Source organism: Taudactylus pleione, unplaced genomic scaffold (assembly GCF_031769625.1).
Source record: "Taudactylus pleione unplaced genomic scaffold, aTauple2 ptg000101l, whole genome shotgun sequence".
Classification (NCBI taxonomy): Eukaryota; Metazoa; Chordata; class Amphibia; order Anura; family Myobatrachidae; genus Taudactylus; species Taudactylus pleione.
This window is the reverse complement of record NW_028284503.1, coordinates 1,323,671-1,344,862: the sequence shown is the minus strand read 5'-3', so window position 1 is coordinate 1,344,862 and position 21,192 is coordinate 1,323,671. Positions and strand designations below refer to the sequence as shown.

Sequence of the window (21,192 nt, the reverse complement as noted above, 5' to 3'; positions counted from 1 at the left end):
CAGACCTGCGCATTACCGCCACAGCTAGTTGGCGTCTCTACACAAAAACCATCAGCCACAGCATTTGCATAAAGGCACAGACGCGCTGCGGCAAAAAACGTCACGGATGCAATAGCGCGCATTTCTACTTCAGGCCCAGTATTGCGTATTTCCTGACGGTGCCCATATTGGGTGCGAAGGAGACCCTGTGAGGGAGGAGTAGGGCAGTTTTTGGGCGGGGCTGGTCTTGTCCCTATTTTGCCTTTATAAATGTTGGGAGCTATGGGATAGTGTTTCCCTGCTATAATTCATTTATTAATTAATGATCTGTATCCAGTAAGGGGAATGCTGTGACTGTAGCAGGTAACTCCTCTCCCTCTTGTTTCGCAGGATTCCATTGGTTGACTTTGAGACCATGAAATCTGGAACAAGCCCCGTCCGTCGGCTCTCCACCCCATCATCGGTCACAAAACCCTCGGAATACGTTATGACCACCGAGTGGATGTGGTACTGGAAGGATGAATATGGCACCTGGACGCAGTATGGACAATCTGTAAGCTGGCCCTGGGAATCTATGGTCATTGTTCCGATCGGATAACATGGCCGACTGCGGACATAATCACATCTTCTTATAGATATTTTCCACTAAGCCTCATGTAGAGTTGGATGTACATCTGCTTTTTGGGGGGGGGGGGGTTTCTGCATAAAATATGCATTTCTGAGCCACTTATTGCCATGGAGCAGTGTTTGTATTGGGAGTGGGGGTGTTTGAACAGCCTGAGGTTGCAATTATCTTCAGTCTATGACCATTTGGGCAGTTGCCTTATAACTGGGAAGCTCAGAGCATGGGGTCCCCCTGTCATGGTTAATGTAGACCCGTCACCTACGCACGGTAGAGGATGCCGTGGATCTAACACCTTTTCATGAAAGCCCAGTCTATCCAAGCACTAGGCTGCACTCCGGCCAAGCCTCCAATATGGCTGCCTCCATTGTATGTAGGTGCTGGATGTCTCCCTCTAGCTTTGGGGTGAGTGTGGCTGATGAGCTACAATATACATGTCTCACATCTGTCTCTGTTTTCCTAGAACATAAAAAACGTGAGTTCAACTATATTGTGTGCAGACCTAGAAAGCATCTACCTCTCCGATCCCACCGCACGTATCCCATTCACCGCTGGGCAGCAGCATTACGAGATCAACTTCCGAGGTACCGGGACCACCCTAGGTGCAGTAGATACGTCCCAACCATCTGGTCAGGAATTGTTGCAAGTTAAATGGATCCGTTATAGAATTATTTCCCGATGGGCAAGTTGGAGGCCTCTTGTATACGAGGCCTGATTCATAGGTGGGCACAGACATGGCCGCAGCTGCGTCTATTGGCGGTCGCCCATCTGCCATTATATCCTAATGCCGCTACAAAGCCTTAGTCTGGTGTACATCTCTGCGTCCGAATCTGCAAGGACACAGACGCCCACTGTTAGCGTCCGTAGGCACTGAAATACTGATTTTTGCATCTTTAGACGGACCAACTTTCGTACTATCGCGTGCGGCTCTGTATCAGGCTTACAGTGTGGTGGGAGCTCCCTTAATACAGTTGTCTCTATAAAGTGGGGCCTCCACCGATTACTCAGGGACCCCAGTAGCGCAGGGGAAGGGTGGGACTTCCACATTTCAGGGATGGAGAGATATGGGTTTGGCCTTTAATGACCTTCTCTCCTTTTAGAAATGAAGCAGAGGAACATCGTCTATCGGACAGAGAAGGAGGTCTGCCGGAGACCCAAATTCCTGAGTTTTGAAGATGTGAAGATGCTGAAAGGAAGGTAATGGGATTATAGATCTATCACTGGGGGTTATTGCACCACCCGAGTATTGAACATATGAAACATAGGAGTTGGGAACTGTTGGTTCCAACAGAATATACCTTGTAGAGGCAAGACTTAGTAGACCAACCACTAGGAGTTACAGGGAACTTTGTATCCATGATGATGACATCACTACTTGTTTCTGTAAGAAAGTATTTGCCAAAGTGATGATGATTAATCAGATACATTCTCTTATGTGTGGTGTCTGTAGAAGTGGGATGCAACTACCTGGAATAGGAGGGATAAGTAGAACTGGGCCCTTCCTGGGTGTACCCCGGAAACCACAAAAGAGGTAAAAGGGCCTTTTGAAATCCCTATTTGTGGTCCTGCTTACCTCCAGAGCTATCTACATCTTATCTGTCCTTACTGCACATGTTCAGGTACTGTGAGAATCTATGGATTCTCTTTCTGGTGGGATTTGTCGTTGTTGTAGTCTGTAGTAGACGTTGTTATACAGAGATACAGATGAGGTGGTCATCTGTATTGAGGTAAGTCACTGGATTTGCTGAGTGAAAGACCCAGCGACCCTGTGAGAAGCCTATTTATCCTTCCTATAAGATGGCCACATTGGGGGCCCTTCTTATGTGTGATCAGACGTTATAAGCAATTGCCCCAAATTCCTGATTGTGGCATCAAAGTTTTAGTGAAGAAGTAGTTGGGTAATCCCCGGGAACAAGGACCATGGCATGCGCAGGACAGGTGTCCTGAGGCTTCCGACTTATTTTCCGTCTTCTGTTTTATTTGTTACTGAAAATCTGATTTGGAGACATCAGGGATTATACTTTGCAGTGACTGGAGACGTCGACATCCCCCAAATGTCTGCATGTTCACAGTGTCCACAACTGAAATGTCGCTGTGTAAAATGGCGGCATTCTCAGAATGTAGACATTAATGTTAGGCTGCGGGTAGGAGAGTTAGGCACTAGCTGGAGGTTAGGGATAGGGTACAGAGGTGGGGGGCGATTTAGGGTTAGGCTGCATAAAAGGGGGCTAGGCACTAGTGAGAGGGTTAGGGGGATAGGAGTACTGTTCTCACATGAACGTGACCGCGGTGACCCGGATACCACCGCTGAAGGTGCCACTGCTATGGGACCAAGTAAGTCACCACTAGACAATCAGGGATGGTTTGTCGACATTCTATTATAGATTTTTGTTGGAAAAAAACACGGGCGCAACCTAATATAGAGCAGCCACCACACGTGACCCGCTGTCCTCACCAAGAACAGCTAAAGGAAATCACACAATGCAAAAAAAAATTTGTTTGGTCACATATACCCGGCGCTAATTAGTTGTTTCATATCCTCAAATATAACACAATAAAGTTCTTTACAGTCTTTCTTATTTCATATATATATTATATATTGGATGTCAGTCCCAAATTCTGTTGCTTGTCGAACAATTTCACTCACAACTATATATATAAAAAAGAGGGGGAGAAAAGAGACTATATAGTGTAGTAATTTTTCAAAATTTAATGACATATACACTTACAAATAGACATAAAATTCAGACTTTCTGCTATCATATATAGCTAAGTCTCACTTATTCTAAGACCACTTAGAATTAGAGCATATACAGAACAAAAGATAAAAATATTAATAAAAAGACAGTATGCGATACAAATACTGCCACATTCACAGTTTTTCAAAGAGTTTATCCAGAATTATAAGAGGTTTAAACCGTACCGTGGTTAGCACCAGATTTGGTGTCCTTAAAGAGTATAGATGGGAGAATATCCGGATATGCAGCCCAGCTCCCTTTAAGCCTCTGAATGCTGTCCACGGTCACAAGATTTTACCATTTACCAGCAGATAGATCTATCTGCTTTTTTGTATATCGTTGGGAGTGAAATTGTTCGACATTCTATTATGTTGACTGGTTTAGCATTTATTCCGATTGCCCTTTTAAAACAATTGGTGAGGTCGCTGACAGTAAATATGCCCCCAATTCTTTCAGGAGGCTGAAGAGATGAGGACAGTTTAGGAGACTGGGTAGAGGCAGAAATAAGGGAACTGGACAAGGATTCCAGACTCAGGCTGACCACAAATTTAAAGAAAAAGACGGCGCTGTTCCTCTCTTGGTGCGGCCCAGTCACACTGGGCGACTCAAGCTGTATATCGTATTGACGCTAGGTGTATGAGTTCCATCCACTAATTGTAGAGTGTTTTGTGGGTACAGAAAAAGAAAAGAAATGTTTACTGTGTAATATAAGTGAAACCATTATCCAACAAGTGGTATGCTCACCATTTGGTGTAGAGAATTGCACCTTGGGTAAAATTGCACTGATAATCACCGGTGGTCGCGACACGCCTCTGTTTTCTGAAATGCGCCCCCTTGCCACCGCTCAAATGCCTGCAGCCTGTCAAAAAGGTAGCGGCTTCCCACACACTGCGTCTGGAGCTTCAGCACCATCACGGCACATGTGCACCTGCGGCTCCGGCGCATGCGCAGTAAAGCAACCATTGGACAGATGTGACCAAATCAGTCCAGCATCTAAAGTTAAATCAGGCCCAATGTCACGGTAAGCATGAAAGTCGCTCTGAAATTGCATAGTCCTTAAAGTCCACAGGCATCCGGTCAAGTAAAGAGACAAAATGGTATCTGCAGGAATTGATCTTACATGGCCTGATGCCCTCACAATTCCACTCATGAGCATGGGGCCCACCAACAACAGGAGCCCATTGGATGACCAATGCCACTGACATCACCACCCCATTGCTCCCTTGTTTGTCTTTGACCTTCAACTGACTGATAAACTGGTTATGACATACTGCAAGACGCACATCAAATTTATTAAGGTTTTCCATTTACAGGTCCAGATCTCACTACCTTGTCCATCAATCCCGCCAGGTGAATGAATATGTGTGATGGTGTCCCAGAAGAAGTCCCCCTTGGGACCCCCCATGACAGTCATGGATTGGGTGCTGCTGACCACTCATCCAGCTGAGAAGTGGGCAAGGATTTCATACCTGGCTCCATGCATCACCGTACAAGAAGTCACACGTCCTTCATCCAGATCTGGGCACAGCTGACACTAATTCCTCTCCGTCCTCCCTGCCAGTATAGATTGTCTGGAACCCTCTCTCTTCTGACGGAGAGGCCTTCTCTAACAGTGGTACGAAGTACTGTAATTCGGGAAACACAATCAAGTCTCAAACCTGTCTCCACTTATGGTCTTTGCTGCCTATAAGGCTGTCTACAGCTACATGACAAGAGGATTTGCCACTACAATGACATGGTTGCCCATCATTAGACTGTTGCCTGTACTCTACCTCCTCCTTTTCCAAAGGAAAAATGCTGACAGTGTGCGGAATCCTGGGAGACACCACAGACGGGCTGCAAATGATATTACGTCACACTTTCTACAATTAAATTCTCGCTTAATTTGCTTTGTGAACCGTGCAACTCGCCCCGCTGTGGACTTTGTGATTGTTAGATCTCTGCGGAGACCAATATAAATGCTGCACTTTATAACACAAACGTGCATATAGGACGTCAGGAATTGTTGCAAGCAAAAAGCATTTGCTAGGAATTCTCTTATTTGTAGAGATGTTTTCTATGGCTACCAATAAACTGGCCAGAAAGCTGCTGTTTTAGACATATTCCTCCTGAAACTAAGCATCTTATTACCCTGAATGTTATTACCCTGAAATGAAGCATGTTATTACATCCCCAACGGTAGCGTTACAGACCTATGAGAGTGAATGAAACAGATATTGGTTTCTTGCTGAGTTAATCCCCAGGACTATTGTACACGTTATATAATTATGCAGAGCACTACAGACGTTTAGCAGTGAAGCTGGGGGCACATTAGAGGAGATCGTTGCTGTGTGGTCTGACATTAGGCCCATGGCCTGCAGAACAGAATGGTATAAATCACAATGGGATATTAACGATCGTGCTGAGCGCATTACAGCAGAAGTAGAAATTGCAGTGAGATGAATTCTAGGGACAGAAACGTGTCATGGTGACGTGATCTTTGTTTGGTTTTTCTCCTTTTTCTTTCTTGTATAGTTTATTATATTCTGTATAAGTCGCATGCGCCAATCTGGCCGGACCAGTATGCGGTGTCTGGCACTAAACCTCAATTATCTAATTCCCCCTATTGTTTGATACGTTCTAAGCTTGCGAGCAGGGCCCTCCTACCCCTGATAATACCCAGTCTGGTTTTATTAATGTGCCTGTTCCCAATTGTAAACACCTACAGAATATGCTGGTGCTGTATAAATGCTCTCTAATAGTAATAATGCTAATAGTATTGCTGTAGATTAGCTGGGAGAGGCTCAAAAGATGGGCATGTGATAGTAAGGGGGATATTTACTAAGGTGCTGGTTTGTAGACATAGAGATGTTGCCCATAGCAACCAATCAGATTCTAGGTATTATCTTCTAGAAGGTGCTAGATAAATGATAAGTAGAATTTGATTGGTTGCTATGGGCAACATCTCCACTTCCATAAACTCGCACTTGAGTAAATATACCCCTAAGTCTCAATATCCTTAATTAGTTAAATTAATTACTGTGTGTTGATAACAATATCTGTACTTGTTTCTGTAAGAAATGATTTAAATGACTAAGGGATCACATCTAATCTAGTATGTTATTTTCTGTGCACACAGTAGATAATGGTACTATAATGTCCATGGTGTATAGCTTTATCTCCTGGTATGTAACTTCTGTAAGAGAAAATAACCTGTATTGATAAGAAAACTCTTTTCTTGGCTAAATCTTATTGTGTTATTGTGTTACTGTTATTGTGTTACTGTTATTGTACCATATGTAAAAGTTGTTCCCTTTCATTGATTCAAGCTGTAAATTTGTGTAATTCAAATAGGGGGAGGGACTTAAAAGGATAGGCGCAGTGCGGGCAGCGACTGCTTCATCTTTAACATATTGGGATTAGAGAGATCCATTTTGGTATAGGAATGTCCTTTAACACTGGCGAGATTAATGCCAGCTTTGTCTAGACCAGCGGTTCACAAAGTGTGCGCTGCGGCTCCTAGGGGTGCCGCGGTGCTTATGCAGGGGTGCCACGGTGCTTATGCAGGGGTGCCGCGGTGCTTATGCAGGGGTGCCGCGGTGCTTATGCAGGGGTGCCGCGGTGCTTATGCAGGGAGCCGCGGTGCTTATGCAGAGAGCTGTGGTGCTTATGCAGGGGTGCTGCGGTGCTTATGCAGGGGTGCTGCGGTGCTTATGCAGGGGTGCTGCGGTGCTTATGCAGGAGTGCTGTGGTGCTTATGCAGGGGTGCCGCGGTGCTTATGCAGAGAGCTGTGGTGCTTATGCAGGGAGCTGCGGTGCTTATGCAGGGAGCTGCGGTGCTTATGCAGGGGTGCTGCGGTGCTTATGTAGAGAGCTGTGGTGCTTATGCAGGGAGCTGCGGTGCTTATGCAGGGAGCTGCGGTGCTTATGCAGGGAGCTGCGGTGCTTATGCAGGGAGCTGCGGTGCTTATGCAGGGAGCTACGGTGCTTATGCAGAGAGCTGCGGTGCTTATGCAGGGGTGCTACGGTGCTTATGCAGGGAGCTGCGGTGCTTATGCAGGGAGCTGCGGTGCTTATGCAGGGAGCTGCGGTGCTTATGCAGGGAGCTACGGTGCTTATGCAGAGAGCTGTGGTGCTTATGCAGGGAGCTGCGGTGCTTATGCAGTGGTGCCGCGGGTGGATGGTTTGACAGCTCGGCTAGCAAGCTGGTTGGGCTGTGCGCTGCCACTCTAAGCAGCCCACGGCCATTTACACACATACCTGGCCCCACGCTGTGCTGCTGCCCCGTATTCAATTCTAAAGACTTTTTCGGCGGTGCGGAAAGTCAATGCATTGGAATAGGCGAAAAAGTTTTGCCTATGAAAGCTTTAAAAAAAAAAAGTGCACAATTGGGATTTTGGGGTGCAAACTTGCGGGAACCCCCTGAACCCTTGGGACAGCCCCCCAAAGGTAAACTATGTCAAAACAAGTTTCAAAGAAAATTAAGCACAACCCGAAAAAAAGTACTTTTATTTTGGGGGTGAAAAAAAAAAACAAAGTTGGGGGACAAACTTAAAAACTAGCTAAATAGACTCCAGGGGGGTCCCCAAGTATGCCCCAGGTGTTTTTAAAATTGCAGGTGCTTGCGGCAGGTGGATTTTTTACGTTTTTTAAATCTTCACTTTAGCAACTTTAAAATATGCTCGCCCCCATTTTCATGTACCCCATATTTGCTGGGACTACTTATTTTAAGGAAAAAATATTGCTTAATACCATTCTTCACCACTTATGCAAAGATGCTTATAGCAAGCTTTTGGAGCAAAAATTAAAAAAACACCCAGATTAGCTTTATTAACGGTACTAGTACACCCCTATAGTGATCCCCTATGTTAGTGCAGCTTTTCAGGGGGCTACAGACTGTTATCCCCATTTTTGACAGGACTTTTCGCTGGTTCCGAATTCGCCAGGTGCCGTTTTTTAGCAGCTTTCTAATTGAATGCAGGGATAAGTGACGCGCTTGATACTTTTTCGCATTGGAAAACCAGCGATGACGGCGAAAGTCCAGCATGTGAAAAGGCCGGGACTTTTCGCAGCTAATTGAATACGGGCCTAAGGGTGCAGTGAAGTGAAAAAGTTTGGGAACCACTGGTCTAGACTGTAAGCTCTCGGAAGCAGGGCCGTCTCATACCGGCACCCTCGCTATCAGCCTCGCCTGTCCTTATCCTGTGTCCGTCTGCGGTGTTAATGAGGATAAATTGTGGACAGATTCATGTAATAAAAGCTCTGTATTTTATGCAGACAAATTGCAGGTAAAAGACAATAACAGCGCTATAAACGCATTTATATGCTAATTAATTAGAATGGATTGTGTTTTACAAAATTTGAATTGAATATGGATTTGTAATAATTAAAAGGTTCCACAATGAACCTGAGCAATTTCACCTCAATAAACATATATAGAATAGCATATACAGTACATGATTGCTCGGTGTATAAAATCATAAAATAAATAATGAATGAATAAAAAGTCACTTGGTAATAGTTAAATGCAATGTACATCTGTTCCTGTTATAGCCTCTTGTATTTGAATGCAGTTTGTTACATTAAGGTTACACCAGCAATACATTTCCCAGCACTCCTTATATTAGGTATACGTTATATATACTGACACTATCCATCAGGCGTTGGTCCATGTAACGGTAACGGGCGCTCTCACATAGGATGAGATAAGTGGGGCGTGCTGCCGGAACCGCGGGCTCTGCAGAAAATCGCACCTGATATAGGGTAGATGCATACTAGCAGCAAACTAGGCACAGGTGTTGCGGCGGTCGGGTCACAAGATGCGTGGGCATTTCCCCCGTGCGCCCGTCTGTTCAGCAGTGTACGCCCAATTTATTATTTTATCATTTATTTCTACAGCAGGCCCTTACTGTCTGCAATACACACGTAAATGTTTTTGCTCTATATTGCGTCAACCAGTCTGCGCCTCATTACGCAGCAATGTCCTTATGCTAAGGACGCAGCCGATGGCCCTTCCTACTGAAAAGCTCACCGACAAACTAATTGTCGGACGCATCAGTCGCACCCACAGACGCACCGCCGGGGTCAGTGTAACTGCCACTTTGGACGTTGTCGCTGACCCCCCGCGACCCGCGACATGCCCATGCCTGGCTAGCCACCCCATGTTACCTCCCAGAATCTCAGACTGAAAATTCATGGAAAGTTTTGATCGTCGTCTTTGTACAGTAACCATCGGTACGCACGCGCCGACTGCGGTCACCTCTCAATCAGGCGTTCGTTAGCGTAAAACAGTGCCACCTGCTGGCCAGATCATCGCGTAAAACCACAGAACGTTTTGTCTTCCACATCCTGGTACATCAAGAAAGATTGTTTTTAATGGTTTTTTTTTTCGTATAGTCTGTTTATAGATATAACAATTTCTCAAACAGATGTATTAAGCGTTACACCCAGATAAACAAAACAAGTCCAGAAAGAAGTGATCTACAAAGAGCAGAGAAAGGACCCGATAGTCATAATAAATAATAAACACATATAAAAAAAAAACAGGAGAAACCAGAGAGAAAAGAGTGAGTGGGGAGTAGGTCCATGGGAATGTACAGAAATAGGAGATGTATTCAAGCATTAAAAATAATCACTTGGTAGCAGTGGATTTAGACATATAGGGGTCAATCCTATTCCGCACGATGTGCCGTTGCAACGGCGTCAAAACGCCAGCAACGGACCGCCACATCGCACCCTTCGCAGACCGACTCGACCCTGAATTCGCCAAATTTTGCTCGCAGCCCTGCGAGCAATATTTGGCGAATCCGGGCTACTGTAAAGGGCGGCTACTGCCGCGATGACTCGCACTGGCAAGATCGTCGCACGGTATAGGATTGACCCCCCCAAAGACTTTGTAAGCATCTGAGGAATGTATTCCAGCCATGGGAAACCACGTGCAGGTGAGCTCAGAAAGTCTATCCGCGGAGGTGAGTAGAATATCCTCCATGTTCATAAAGTAATCGAATTTACAAAACTAGTCCCTTCGTGAAGCCCCCCTTCACGAAGGGACTAGTTTTGTAAATTAGATTACTTTATGATCTCCACAAAACAGGAAATACCGAGCGGGCAGCATTGCAAAGGTGGCGAGGCAGAGACTTCTTATACAGAGACACTGGCATTGAGCCATGACCTAGCAACCAAAAGCCTGGGTTAGCAGATTATGGGACGTTCAGTATTTTCTGGGAAGTTTCTATAACATCTGTTCAGAAATCATGTTTTAATGTTTTATTACTCCCTTTTTTTAATTCATAAAAAAAATCTATAAGAGTTTTTATTCCCCTCATGCCGCCGGCAGGAACAGGGAAATTGGGGTGGTCCTCTTTTCTCACCCATGTAATTGATGTGTTCTACAGACAAACAGCCATCGTTGTATGTGAGCTCTTTTTATTACATTTAATTCAAGTGAAAGGAGGGAAATTTAGCAGCGTTTCTGAAATGTCAAATCCCTTCACACGTTCTCTAAAGAAAAGCCTGTCTATACATAACCTCTAGTTATCATCTTGTACCAAAACCTCTCCCAGACACAGAATTAACCATAACATTAACACAAATTACTAATAATCCCAAAACCAGTGAGCTGCTGTTTCTGGATAACCCGCTAGGTGGCGCCAACCTCCCATTTCACATCATTTAACTTTTTTATTTCACAGTACAAAATCGACCGCGACCAAGACAACCGTGTCTCCACTGAGGACAGGGATCTACCCAAGGGAATGGGACACTGCCGCTTTGCCGGAAATAGGTCATCAGGTATAATTAGGAACTATTTTACACTTTTATTCTTGCTCCTCAAACTATATAACTCTCAGTCTGTGGCTTCCTGCTGCCTCCATTCCCCTCCGCACATCATGTCACTGCCCCTGTCACATGCAGACTGTCCTCACTAATACATCACTCATCTCCTGATATACTCTGTGCTGCTCTGTGCATTCTGAGGACTTTCCCATAAAAAATTAGATGGAAACTGAAATTAAAAATGTGCTTTGACCCTATTCAACCTCGCCAGAAGATGTGACACACGTCCTGACTAATATACATTGAGGCGCTGGACACACGTCCTGACTAATATACAATGAGGCGCTGGACACACGTCCTGACTAATATACATTGAGGCGCTGGACACACGTCCTGACTAATATACAATGAGGCGCTGGACACACGTCCTGACTAATATACAATGAGGCGCTGGACACACGTCCTGACTAATATACATTGAGGCGCTGGACACACGTCCTGACTAATATACAATGAGGCGCTGGACACACGTCCTGACTAATATACATTGAGGCGCTGGATCAGAGTGAATTTACAAAATATTGGTTCAACTCTCAAAATGGCAGCTCCCACTGTGCTCATTATACATCTATCATATAATTCTCTGTGTGTCTAGCACCAATCACGTGGACATGATTTACATGGTTAAATATCCTTTATTCCAGTACTCGAAGTGTGCCGGTATGCAACGGTATAGCATACCGGCACTTCGAGCAATAAACTTTATTTTTTATTTTTTCTTCGTTGTAAGGACAGAGGGCTAAGCGGTCCAAGCTACATGCTCAGCCCGCCAGAGTCAGTGACTGACACTGCCCACAGGCTGTCAGTCACTGGCACAGAGTCCCTAAAGCCAGCCCTATTGTGTGTTTATGCGGGTGGCTCAGTGTGCCCCTGCCCGCCCAATCGTGAATGTGCACTGGGAGCCGTCCCCGCCCCCGCCGGTGATCAAGACTCCAGCATGATAGTGCCTCCTAACGCCCACCCGCCCGCGTGTGCCTGTCCTGAATGTCTCTGCAGCAGATCCATTACATGATGCAGAGACATTGAGCCCCAGCCGCCCACCCGTCCCTCGCTGGATTCAGTGACAGCGCACGGCTGGCTCAGTGTGCCACTGCCGGCCAAATCGCGAGTGTGTAACAGCACTCAGGAGCTGTACCCCGCCCCTGCCGGAAGCTCTCTGCAGCAAGCTGCAAAGTCCAGCATTGTGCCTCCGAATCCCCGCCCGTGTGTGCCGGATGTGCATCTACCACCCGCAAAGGTCCGGGCAGAGCTGCCATAAGGGGGTCCTGCAGCACAGCATTGATCCCACCTCCGAACTGCCTGTAGTACTGGATTAGCATTCACTGGACCCCCATTCATAGCAGGGTGGCAGTGGCCTGGCCGGCTGTTAGCTCCTCCTATTCCCCGCCCCCAACTCTGCTTTTTCCAGATTTTCCTCCTCACACCTGCTTAGTTCTCCTCCATTGCTCCCTGCCATACTGCTGCATGCTGCCCCCTCCTTCTATAGGAGTGTCTCTGCCCAGCTCCCTTCCCACTGACCCCCCCCCCTCCAAAAGTGCCTCTGCTCAACTCCCTTCCCACTGCCCCCCTTCCAAAGTGGTGCCTGTGCCATCCTCTCCCCTCCAACGGTGTTCCACTGCTCCCCTCTACCCAAAAGTGCCTCTGCCCCCCTCCCCAAGTGTGCCTCTGACCCTCCCTCATATGTTCCCTTCAGATTTGGTTCCTGGTAGTGACGTGAGGGTGGAAGTGCAGTTTTCTGCCCATACTGTCCACCAAAAGAAGAAAGTTGTCTCCTCGCAGGCTCGCCATGCTTCAGGCTCAGTGGCTCGCTTCGCTCGCCACAAGATTATTTTCCCCTCTATGCCCACGTGGATGGTAGGGAATGACGTTGGACAGTAGGGTACATCTATGGAAGGGGATCTAGTTGTAACCCTCCCTCATATTTCTCACCTCTGACCCTGACACCCCCCCTCCCCCCGCCACACACAGACACAAGCTGGTGGCTGACAATTAAAATAGTACGGACGAACGGAGGAAAGACCATTTACAACACGACAAAACTGAACATACAGATAGCAAGTAAGCACACTTTATTTTGTTAATAATTTATTTGGACTTTTTCTCATTTTATGTTATTTACATTAATTTTGTTATTTCTTTCTATTTTATGTATATGTGTATCTGATGGAACATGGAGAGATCTAAGGGCATGAGGGAAATGTGTTAGTACTGTGGGGCTGATTCAGAGGTGGTCACTGTTGATATTTTCGCAGATTGGAGGACTGCGCATGTGCCTCCATAAGGCAGAGACGTCAGTCGCTGTGCACCATAAGCCACAGTATGATTGACATGCTTCTGGCATGTCGATCCCATTTCCTGGGTGTGCCAAAGCCAGTGGCTGTGTCCTCGGACGCAGTTTCAATGGCCCCGGCAGCGTGGCTTTTCTGCACATGTAGGGTTACTTAGATAGCTGTTGGGCCAGTGATGTTCACGCTGTGGATCCATGTCTGCAGACGCAACCGATCGTTCTGAGAAGGCAGGAGTGAGTGTCTTTTTACAAATGGCGCCATCTGCGGCATTAGCAGGGGCATGCAGATCTGATGTGTCCACCTCTGAATAAGCCGCTGTGTGTGTTCCTATTGGTGCTATTAGGGTCTATTCAATTTAGTGTGTAGTTGAATAGCGCTGGGAAGGGGTTCCGAGAGCTATTCAATTGGCCCCACAGTTAGTCCAATTAAAGAATTTATGCTTGCATCCTCCTTAGGGGGCAAGCAGAAATCCAACTTAAGTGCCGGCCACGATGCTGTCTTTCAGTTTAGTGCGGTGCTGAAAGGCTTGCAACCAACAGTTTAGGTGAAAAATGCCAGGTAGCGTGCCTATACACCTGGCTTAAAGCGAGCTAACCGGCATCTCCCGACTTCTGGGCGCGGGGAGGAGGATAAAATTAAATAGCTCCAGGAACTCCTTCCCGATGCTATTCACATCAGGTTTAATTGAATTGCCCCCAATATGTGCATTTTTTTTTCATGCAAAGCCTATGTGCGACCACACCCCTCATGACATGTAGCCACTCACCCTTGTGATGCACAGCCACGCCCATTTTTTTGCCCGGGCCTTCGGCACGCACACACGCTGGGTTTCCATACCCCCACTTCTAAATTTCCACTTCGACCACTGCTTTATACTGTAACGTGTGTGGTGGGGGTGGGTGGGGGGGGATTGGAGAGAGAATGATGGGGAAGAGAGAGAGAATGGGGTTGGGAAAGAAGAGCGAATAGGGGGAAGTGAGAGACAACGGGGGAGAGAGAGAGCAAGAGATTGGGGGGGAGGGGTGGAGAGAGAGCGAGAGAGACCGGGTTTGTATATTGCAAGGGTGAGAACTGGTGGGTGAATAGAGGGCAAGAAAAGTGGCTAGAGAATGGGCGTAGGGTCGCTGCGACTCTAGTGACATGGCGAATGACTGGTCTAAAGTACTAGTACTATATAATGATCTGGAAGACACAGGCTGACACGTGTCCTTTTATTCCCACATAGAAAGTTACCGTCAGTGAGAACACCAGCGAGTTCACAGACATCGTCAAAATGTTCACCAAGACGCTGTCCGGGCAGACGGTGAAAAAAATCTGGCGCATACAGAATCCATCTCTCTGGCAGATCTACCAGTGGTGAGCCGGCTCTTTACTCTGTATGTCGGCAGAGGAACCTAACGCAGTTCAGGGAGATTAATATATATCCCCACCCGTGTGGAGGCGGAGCAGTGCGCCATTACATCTGCTCACATAAACCGTCCTCAGTCATGTGACTCACATTACGCTGTTCGTGTAATTCAGAGAGTGTAAACACGGAGGGCGTTACTTATGGAGATGCGCAATGTAAAAAATATCCATGTGCCTATACAGGAAGGTGAACAGTTATTACCAGCTCACAGAACACTGTGTGAATGAGGCCCAGAGTGTGACAATTACTGAATCGATTACAGATGCGGTTACACCATGACCTATAGATCAGCTTTTATAATGTCCCCAAATGTCTCTGCTTTTAGGCAAACTGAACAGATGAAGAAAGCAAATCAGGGTAAGGCGGTGGCGGAGCGCCAGCTGTTTCATGGCACAGATAGAGCCCACCTTAATGCCATCTGCAATCAGAACTTTGACTGGCGAATCTGTGGAACCCACGGTACTGTCTACGGCCAAGGTACGTCCAATATTACATTGAATCTGGCCCCAGCACAGCTTGATCTGAACGCAGCCATGACCTGCAGATTCCATCATAATTGTCCAACATTCTTCCCGCAGGAAGTTACTTTGCCAGAGATGCCTCTTACTCCCACAATTACTCAGTTCCCACCTCTGGCGGCAGAAGGACCATGTTCATTGCTCGGGTGCTTGTGGGGGACTACGTGACTGGAGACCCCAACATGAAACGCCCTCCGCTGAAACTCGACCGTATCCAAAGCTATGATTCCTGCGTGGACAATATCTCCAACCCGTCCATCTTTGTGGTGTTTGACAAGCTTCAGATCTATCCCGAGTACGTCCTGGAGTATGAGGAGGAGCAGAAGAAGTCCTGTGTTATCAGCTGAGAGCAAATCAACAACATTACTCAGATACATCGAATGACAAAGCAAGAAATAAACATCTAAACCTCTAATAGTCCTTAAAAACACTAGAGAGCTCATAGTGTAGTAATAAACAATGCAAGCTTGTGTATAATTAATTATGTAGATAATAGAGGAAAGGCTTATCTGAGTATTGGCTATATGTGCCAAACTGTGGATATAGATGCTTAAATATGGGGCATAGATGCGTCCACTCTAAACATCGTACTAGCATCTGAGTGGACAAGGAGGTGACGTCACCAGTCAGGAGATGAATATCCAGTCAACAGTATTGTGAATAGTAGAAGCAGTACAGGAGGCCACACCATGCTCTCTGGTGCGTTTAAACTAAATTTTAGATCAATCTATTTTATAATTTTCTTACATCACAATGTATCTCACACAAATTGGTTGTATAAGGGCTAGTTTAGGATTTTTTAACCTATTCAAGAAAACCTGTTTCTTTGGGGTTGGAAGAGACCCCATTACTGTCCCCTTTGTATGCACTAAATGTGAGTGCCTTTTCTAACTGATTTTACTTTCTAAGCCTTCTGTTACTGAGTGTGAAGAACTAAGAGGCCATTATCCCAGCACTTTTCTATCTGCGAGACACTCAGATACTGTCTCTCAGAATCTGCACACCGAAGTTCACACTAAAGGTCTTTAATATCATTGCAGATAATGGGTGATAACTGTATATCATGCGACCACTCACAACCCCTTAATTAAGCCCATGTGTTAGAAAGTCTCCTGTAGATAAAAGCAGAAGTAGAAAGCACAACATTTCCCTGCTACTTGTACTAAACCTATCCACAATGTGCTAGTTGCCCGCAATTTATTTTATTAACTGTAAGCAGTCTTACCCCCATGGCCTGATTACACCCCATCAGGCCTAGGTAAGATGGTTATTAGGGGCTTTACTCCCCCACCCCCATTCCCTATTGTTTAAAAAATAAATAAAAAAAGCAAATAAACTGTATAAGATATTTGGATCAGTGACCACTGGTCCCTAGGTTGTTACATAATGAATGATCCACCAATGGTTGAGATAAATAGCTCACACTACAAATTTACCCAGGCTCCCGTGGGCACGGTCCTTCTGTGTCCAGTCCTAAATGGTGACCCAACCATGCCTCATTATTATTATCATTTTTATACAATTCACTGAGTGGAATTTACAAAATGAGCCAGAACTGAACAACTTTACGAGAACCTGTAGAGACGTCAACTTTAGAGCCTCAAGTCCCATCCCATGTACTAACCACACCTCCTACGCGGATCATCCTCTACACGTGTCAGTCCTGTGACAGAGCATCATAGCAGAAGCTCGGCACATAAATTCATTTCAGCCTCAGGAAAGTCACATTAATACCATAAAAATCAGTTTCAGTTGTGGCCAGGATGGGACCGTGTATATAACAAGTGTTTTGTGAATATCATGTTTAGAAAATTTTGTATCCTTTAATGAGTAACCGTTAAAGCTCATTCTGTAGCCTTTCCAATGGCGATAGCATTGTGAGAGGGAAGCACAGTTTTTTTGGTTTTGCCAATCAAGGGCTTGATCCAGAGTGCAAAGTGGGTGCATTGTGTGCACCGAAATAAATGTGAATCTTTAGCGCTTGCAAAGATGCCCATGTCTGTACGGTTGTACCACCCCAATGCCCTCTCTTGTGTTCGTAGCTATCATAGCGATCACTGCCCACATCCACTCACTGTATACCTTGTGCAAGCGATCCGTCTGAGGCCAGACAGATCTCTGGGTACTCTTATCTCTAAATCGCACGCAAGTGCGTCTGCACGTCCGTGGAATATGTATCCTACGTGCAAACGCTCTAATGCCACCCACTTTCGGCCATTTTTGCTGCAAGAGAGATGCGACTGGCATGCGCACCGTGCTGAATAACTAAACTCGAGCGATCCATCTGCACAGCGGACTTTGCTTGCAAATCAGAATTAAGCCCCAAATTTCTAAAATGACTTGATTACAGAAATACAGTGCATCTGGAAAGTATTCACAGCGCTTCACTTTTTCCACATTTTATGTTACAGCCTTATTCCAAAATGGAATAAATTAATGAAAGATGAATGTAGCAATGTACAGAGACATCCTGGATGAAAACCTGTTCCAGAGCGCTCCTGACCTCAGACTGGGGCGACGGTTCATCTTTCAGCAGGACAACGACCTTAAGCACACAGCCAAGATATCACAGGAGTGGCTTCAGGACAACTCTGTGAATGTCCCTGAGTGGCCCAGCCAGAGCCCAGACTTGAATCCGATTGATCATCTCTGGAGAGATCTGATAATGGCTGTGCACCGACGCTTCCCATCCAACCTGATGGAGTTCGAGAGGTGCTGCAAAGAGGAACGGGCGAAACTGCCCAAACATAGGTGTGCCAAGCTTGTGGCATCATATTCAAAAAGACTTGAGGCTGTAATTCCTGCCAAAGGTGCATAAACAAAGTATTGAGCAAAGGCTGTGACTACTTATGTACATGTGATGTCTTAGGTTTTTTTTTTTATTATTTAAATTTGCAAAAATCTCAAAAAAACTTTTGACACATTGTCATTATGGGGTATTGGGGGCCATTCAGACCCGCTCGTGAGCGGCAGTACGCTCGCAAGCGGGTCGATGTCCCCCACTGCGCATGTGCACGACGGAGGGAGCTCCGTTGTGCGCATGCGCGAGACCCGGAGAGCGACGGTCTCTCCATCGCTCTGGGTCTCGCACCAAAGGGGGCGTGCTGTCGATGTTGATTGACAGCACACCACCTTTGGTGGGCGTGCTGGGGGCGTGCCTGCCAGACGGAGGCGTTCCCATGGGAACTCCTACCGTCTCAAGCCAGCCCCACTGACATCACTAGTGATGTCAGTGGGAGTGATTTTGTCTCTGATAGAGCCAAAATCACTCCAGGGCTTGCGGCAGCGAGACCCTACCACAGGGTCTCCGTCGCATGCCCGATGGTCGCGATGGTCAAGACCATCGCGACCATCATCATGGACGCTCGCTATACCTGTGGGTGGTAACCCACAGCTATGCGAGCGTCCATGAGGACGCTCCAAAAAAAGGTAGGAGGGCCCTGATTCAGAGCGAGCGCTCTGGTCAGAGCGTTCAGCTCTGAATCAGGCCGTTTGTGTGTATAATTTTGAGGACAAAAATTAATTTAGTCCATTTTGGTATAAGGCTGTAACATAACAAAATGTGGAAATAGTGAAGCGCTGTGAATACTTTCCAGATGCACTGTAACATTTTCAACAACTTTCACAAAAACACTAAATAACTGCAATTATTTTTCTTCTGAGAACATCATTTTGAAAAACACTTTTAGATTGAAGCTGTGAATTTCATGCAATGTGAGTATTTCTTTGTACGCTGCTTTTTACGTCACACTTGCTGTTATGTTAAAAGGAAAAAAAAAAACAATTGTAGCATTACAAGTAAAACCCGATGTAACACCGGTACCTGGTAGTCACCGGGAAAGTTTATTTAGCGCGGTTACTCGCTGCTGCTCTTCATTACTTTCTGTTGGGTTTATCCATTGAGGTTAACTCGCTCTTGCGGTTCGTGGACCTGATTCATAGACGGACGATAATGCGATTTTGTACGGAACGCAGCTGTGAAAATAAAGCCAATACTTCCAAATCATCCCCGAGCATAGGGGCGCCCACCGCTGCCTGATGCGTACAACGTCGCCTACCTGCGTAAATATCGGTAACGTCGACGCACACTGAGAAGCCATCTTGCCCTTGCAGCAGGTCTGACCAACCACAGACTCGAGAGCTCTCGTGCTGCGTAGGAGATTGCAAGGGCTCATTTATGCTCGGCCATGTATCAGCGTTTAAATGGTCAGACACGGCTGCGTTTTTCTGACCACAACCCCCCCCCGCCCGTCACCACCCCCAAATACTGACAAGCTGTCGCTCACTAATGGGATCCTCTGTGCGTCCAGAATTGCAATCGGTGCACACGTGCAGAGCGGCTTATCTGCATGGGCATTGGCAAACATCGCTCGATTTGCGTAAAAATCACCATTGCGTCCATCTCTGAATCAGGCCCTGTGATGGTCGTTAGCATAGACGGGAGCCAATGGCGCGATCATATAAACGCATTACACAAACGCTCTGATAACCAGAGTCTGTTATAGCGTCTTTAGTTTGTTTATTGCACTATATTTATTGTAGAAAATGCATTTTATATACTACACGATGAAATCAGAACTTTCCCCCTATATAAGTGACATATATAGATGTGATTTGCTCCAATAAAGGATTCTTCAATGAATTAACATTACTGTCTGCCAGTGTTTCCCAAACTGTGCCGCACGGGGGCGCCTACCGTCGGGCATTTTGTTTAATAATATATATTCTTTCAGGCAGCGTTCTATGTAGCAATGCGGTACTCCCGATTTTGAGAGAACCGCATTAGGGAAGGGCCGGATGGGGTCGGGATATAGAGCAGCAGGCAGCAGTCTATGTAGCAATGCGGTGAGAGACCTGCATTAGGGAAGGGCCGGATGGGGTCGGGATATAGAGCAGCAGGCAGCAGTCTATGTAGCAATGTGGTGAGAGAACCTCATTAGGGAAGGGCCGGATGGGGGTCGGGATATAGAGCAGCAGGCAGCAGTCTATGTAGCAATGCAGTGAGAGAACCGCATTAGGGAAGGGCCGGATGGGGTCGGGATATAGAGCAGCAGGCAGCAGTCTATGTAGCAATGCAGTGAGAGAACCGCATTAGGGAAGGGCCGGATGGGGTCGGGATATAGAGCAGCAGGCAGCAGTCTATGTAGCAATGCGGTGAGAGACCTGCATTAGGGAAGGGCCGGATGGGGTCGGGATATAGAGCAGCAGGCAGCAGTCTATGTAGCAATGCAGTGAGAGAACCGCATTAGGGAAGGGCCGGATGGGGTCGGGATATAGAGCAACAGGCAGCAGTCTATGTAGCAATGCGGTGAGAGAACCTCATTAGGGAAGGGCTGGATGGGGGTCGGGATATAGAGCAGCAGGCAGCAGTCTATGTAGCAATGTGGTGAGAGAACCTCATTAGGGAAGGGCCGGATGGGGGTCGGGATATAGAGCAGCAGGCAGCAGTCTATGTAGCAATGCGGTGAGAGAACCGCATTAGGGAAGGGCCGGATGGGGTCGGGATATAGAGCAGCAGGCAGCAGTCTATGTAGCAATGCAGTGAGAGAACCGCATTAGGGAAGGGCCGGATGGGGTCGGGATATAGAGCAGCAGGCAGCAGTCTATGTAGCAATGCGGTGAGAGACCTGCATTAGGGAAGGGCCGGATGGGGTCGGGATATAGAGCAGCAGGCAGCAGTCTATGTAGCAATGCAGTGAGAGAACCGCATTAGGGAAGGGCCGGATGGGGTCGGGATATAGAGCAACAGGCAGCAGTCTATGTAGCAATGCGGTGAGAGAACCTCATTAGGGAAGGGCTGGATGGGGGTCGGGATATAGAGCAG

At 46.6% G+C, this 21,192-nt stretch overlaps 1 protein-coding gene across 2 annotated transcripts in view; it reads left to right on the top strand.

The window, feature by feature from the left end:
• LOC148525693 (zinc finger CCCH-type antiviral protein 1-like) overlaps positions 1–18,908 on the top strand; it is a 50,266-nt gene extending 31,358 nt beyond the window's left edge. The window contains exons 7-13 of one of the 2 annotated variants that reach the window (XM_088470603.1): positions 370–532; positions 1,065–1,185; positions 1,702–1,798; positions 11,010–11,109; positions 14,668–14,798; positions 15,176–15,327; positions 15,429–18,908. In XM_088470603.1, the coding sequence (XP_088326729.1) occupies positions 370–532; positions 1,065–1,185; positions 1,702–1,798; positions 11,010–11,109; positions 14,668–14,798; positions 15,176–15,327; positions 15,429–15,715 (1,051 nt within the window). In that variant the 3' untranslated portion in view covers positions 15,716–18,908. Of the gene's footprint in view, positions 1–369; positions 533–1,064; positions 1,186–1,701; positions 1,799–4,652; positions 6,153–11,009; positions 11,110–14,667; positions 14,799–15,175; positions 15,328–15,428 lie in introns of those variants that run through there. The other variant, XM_088470605.1, reaches the window with a different exon arrangement.
• Positions 18,909–21,192: the final 2,284 nt, after the last annotated feature.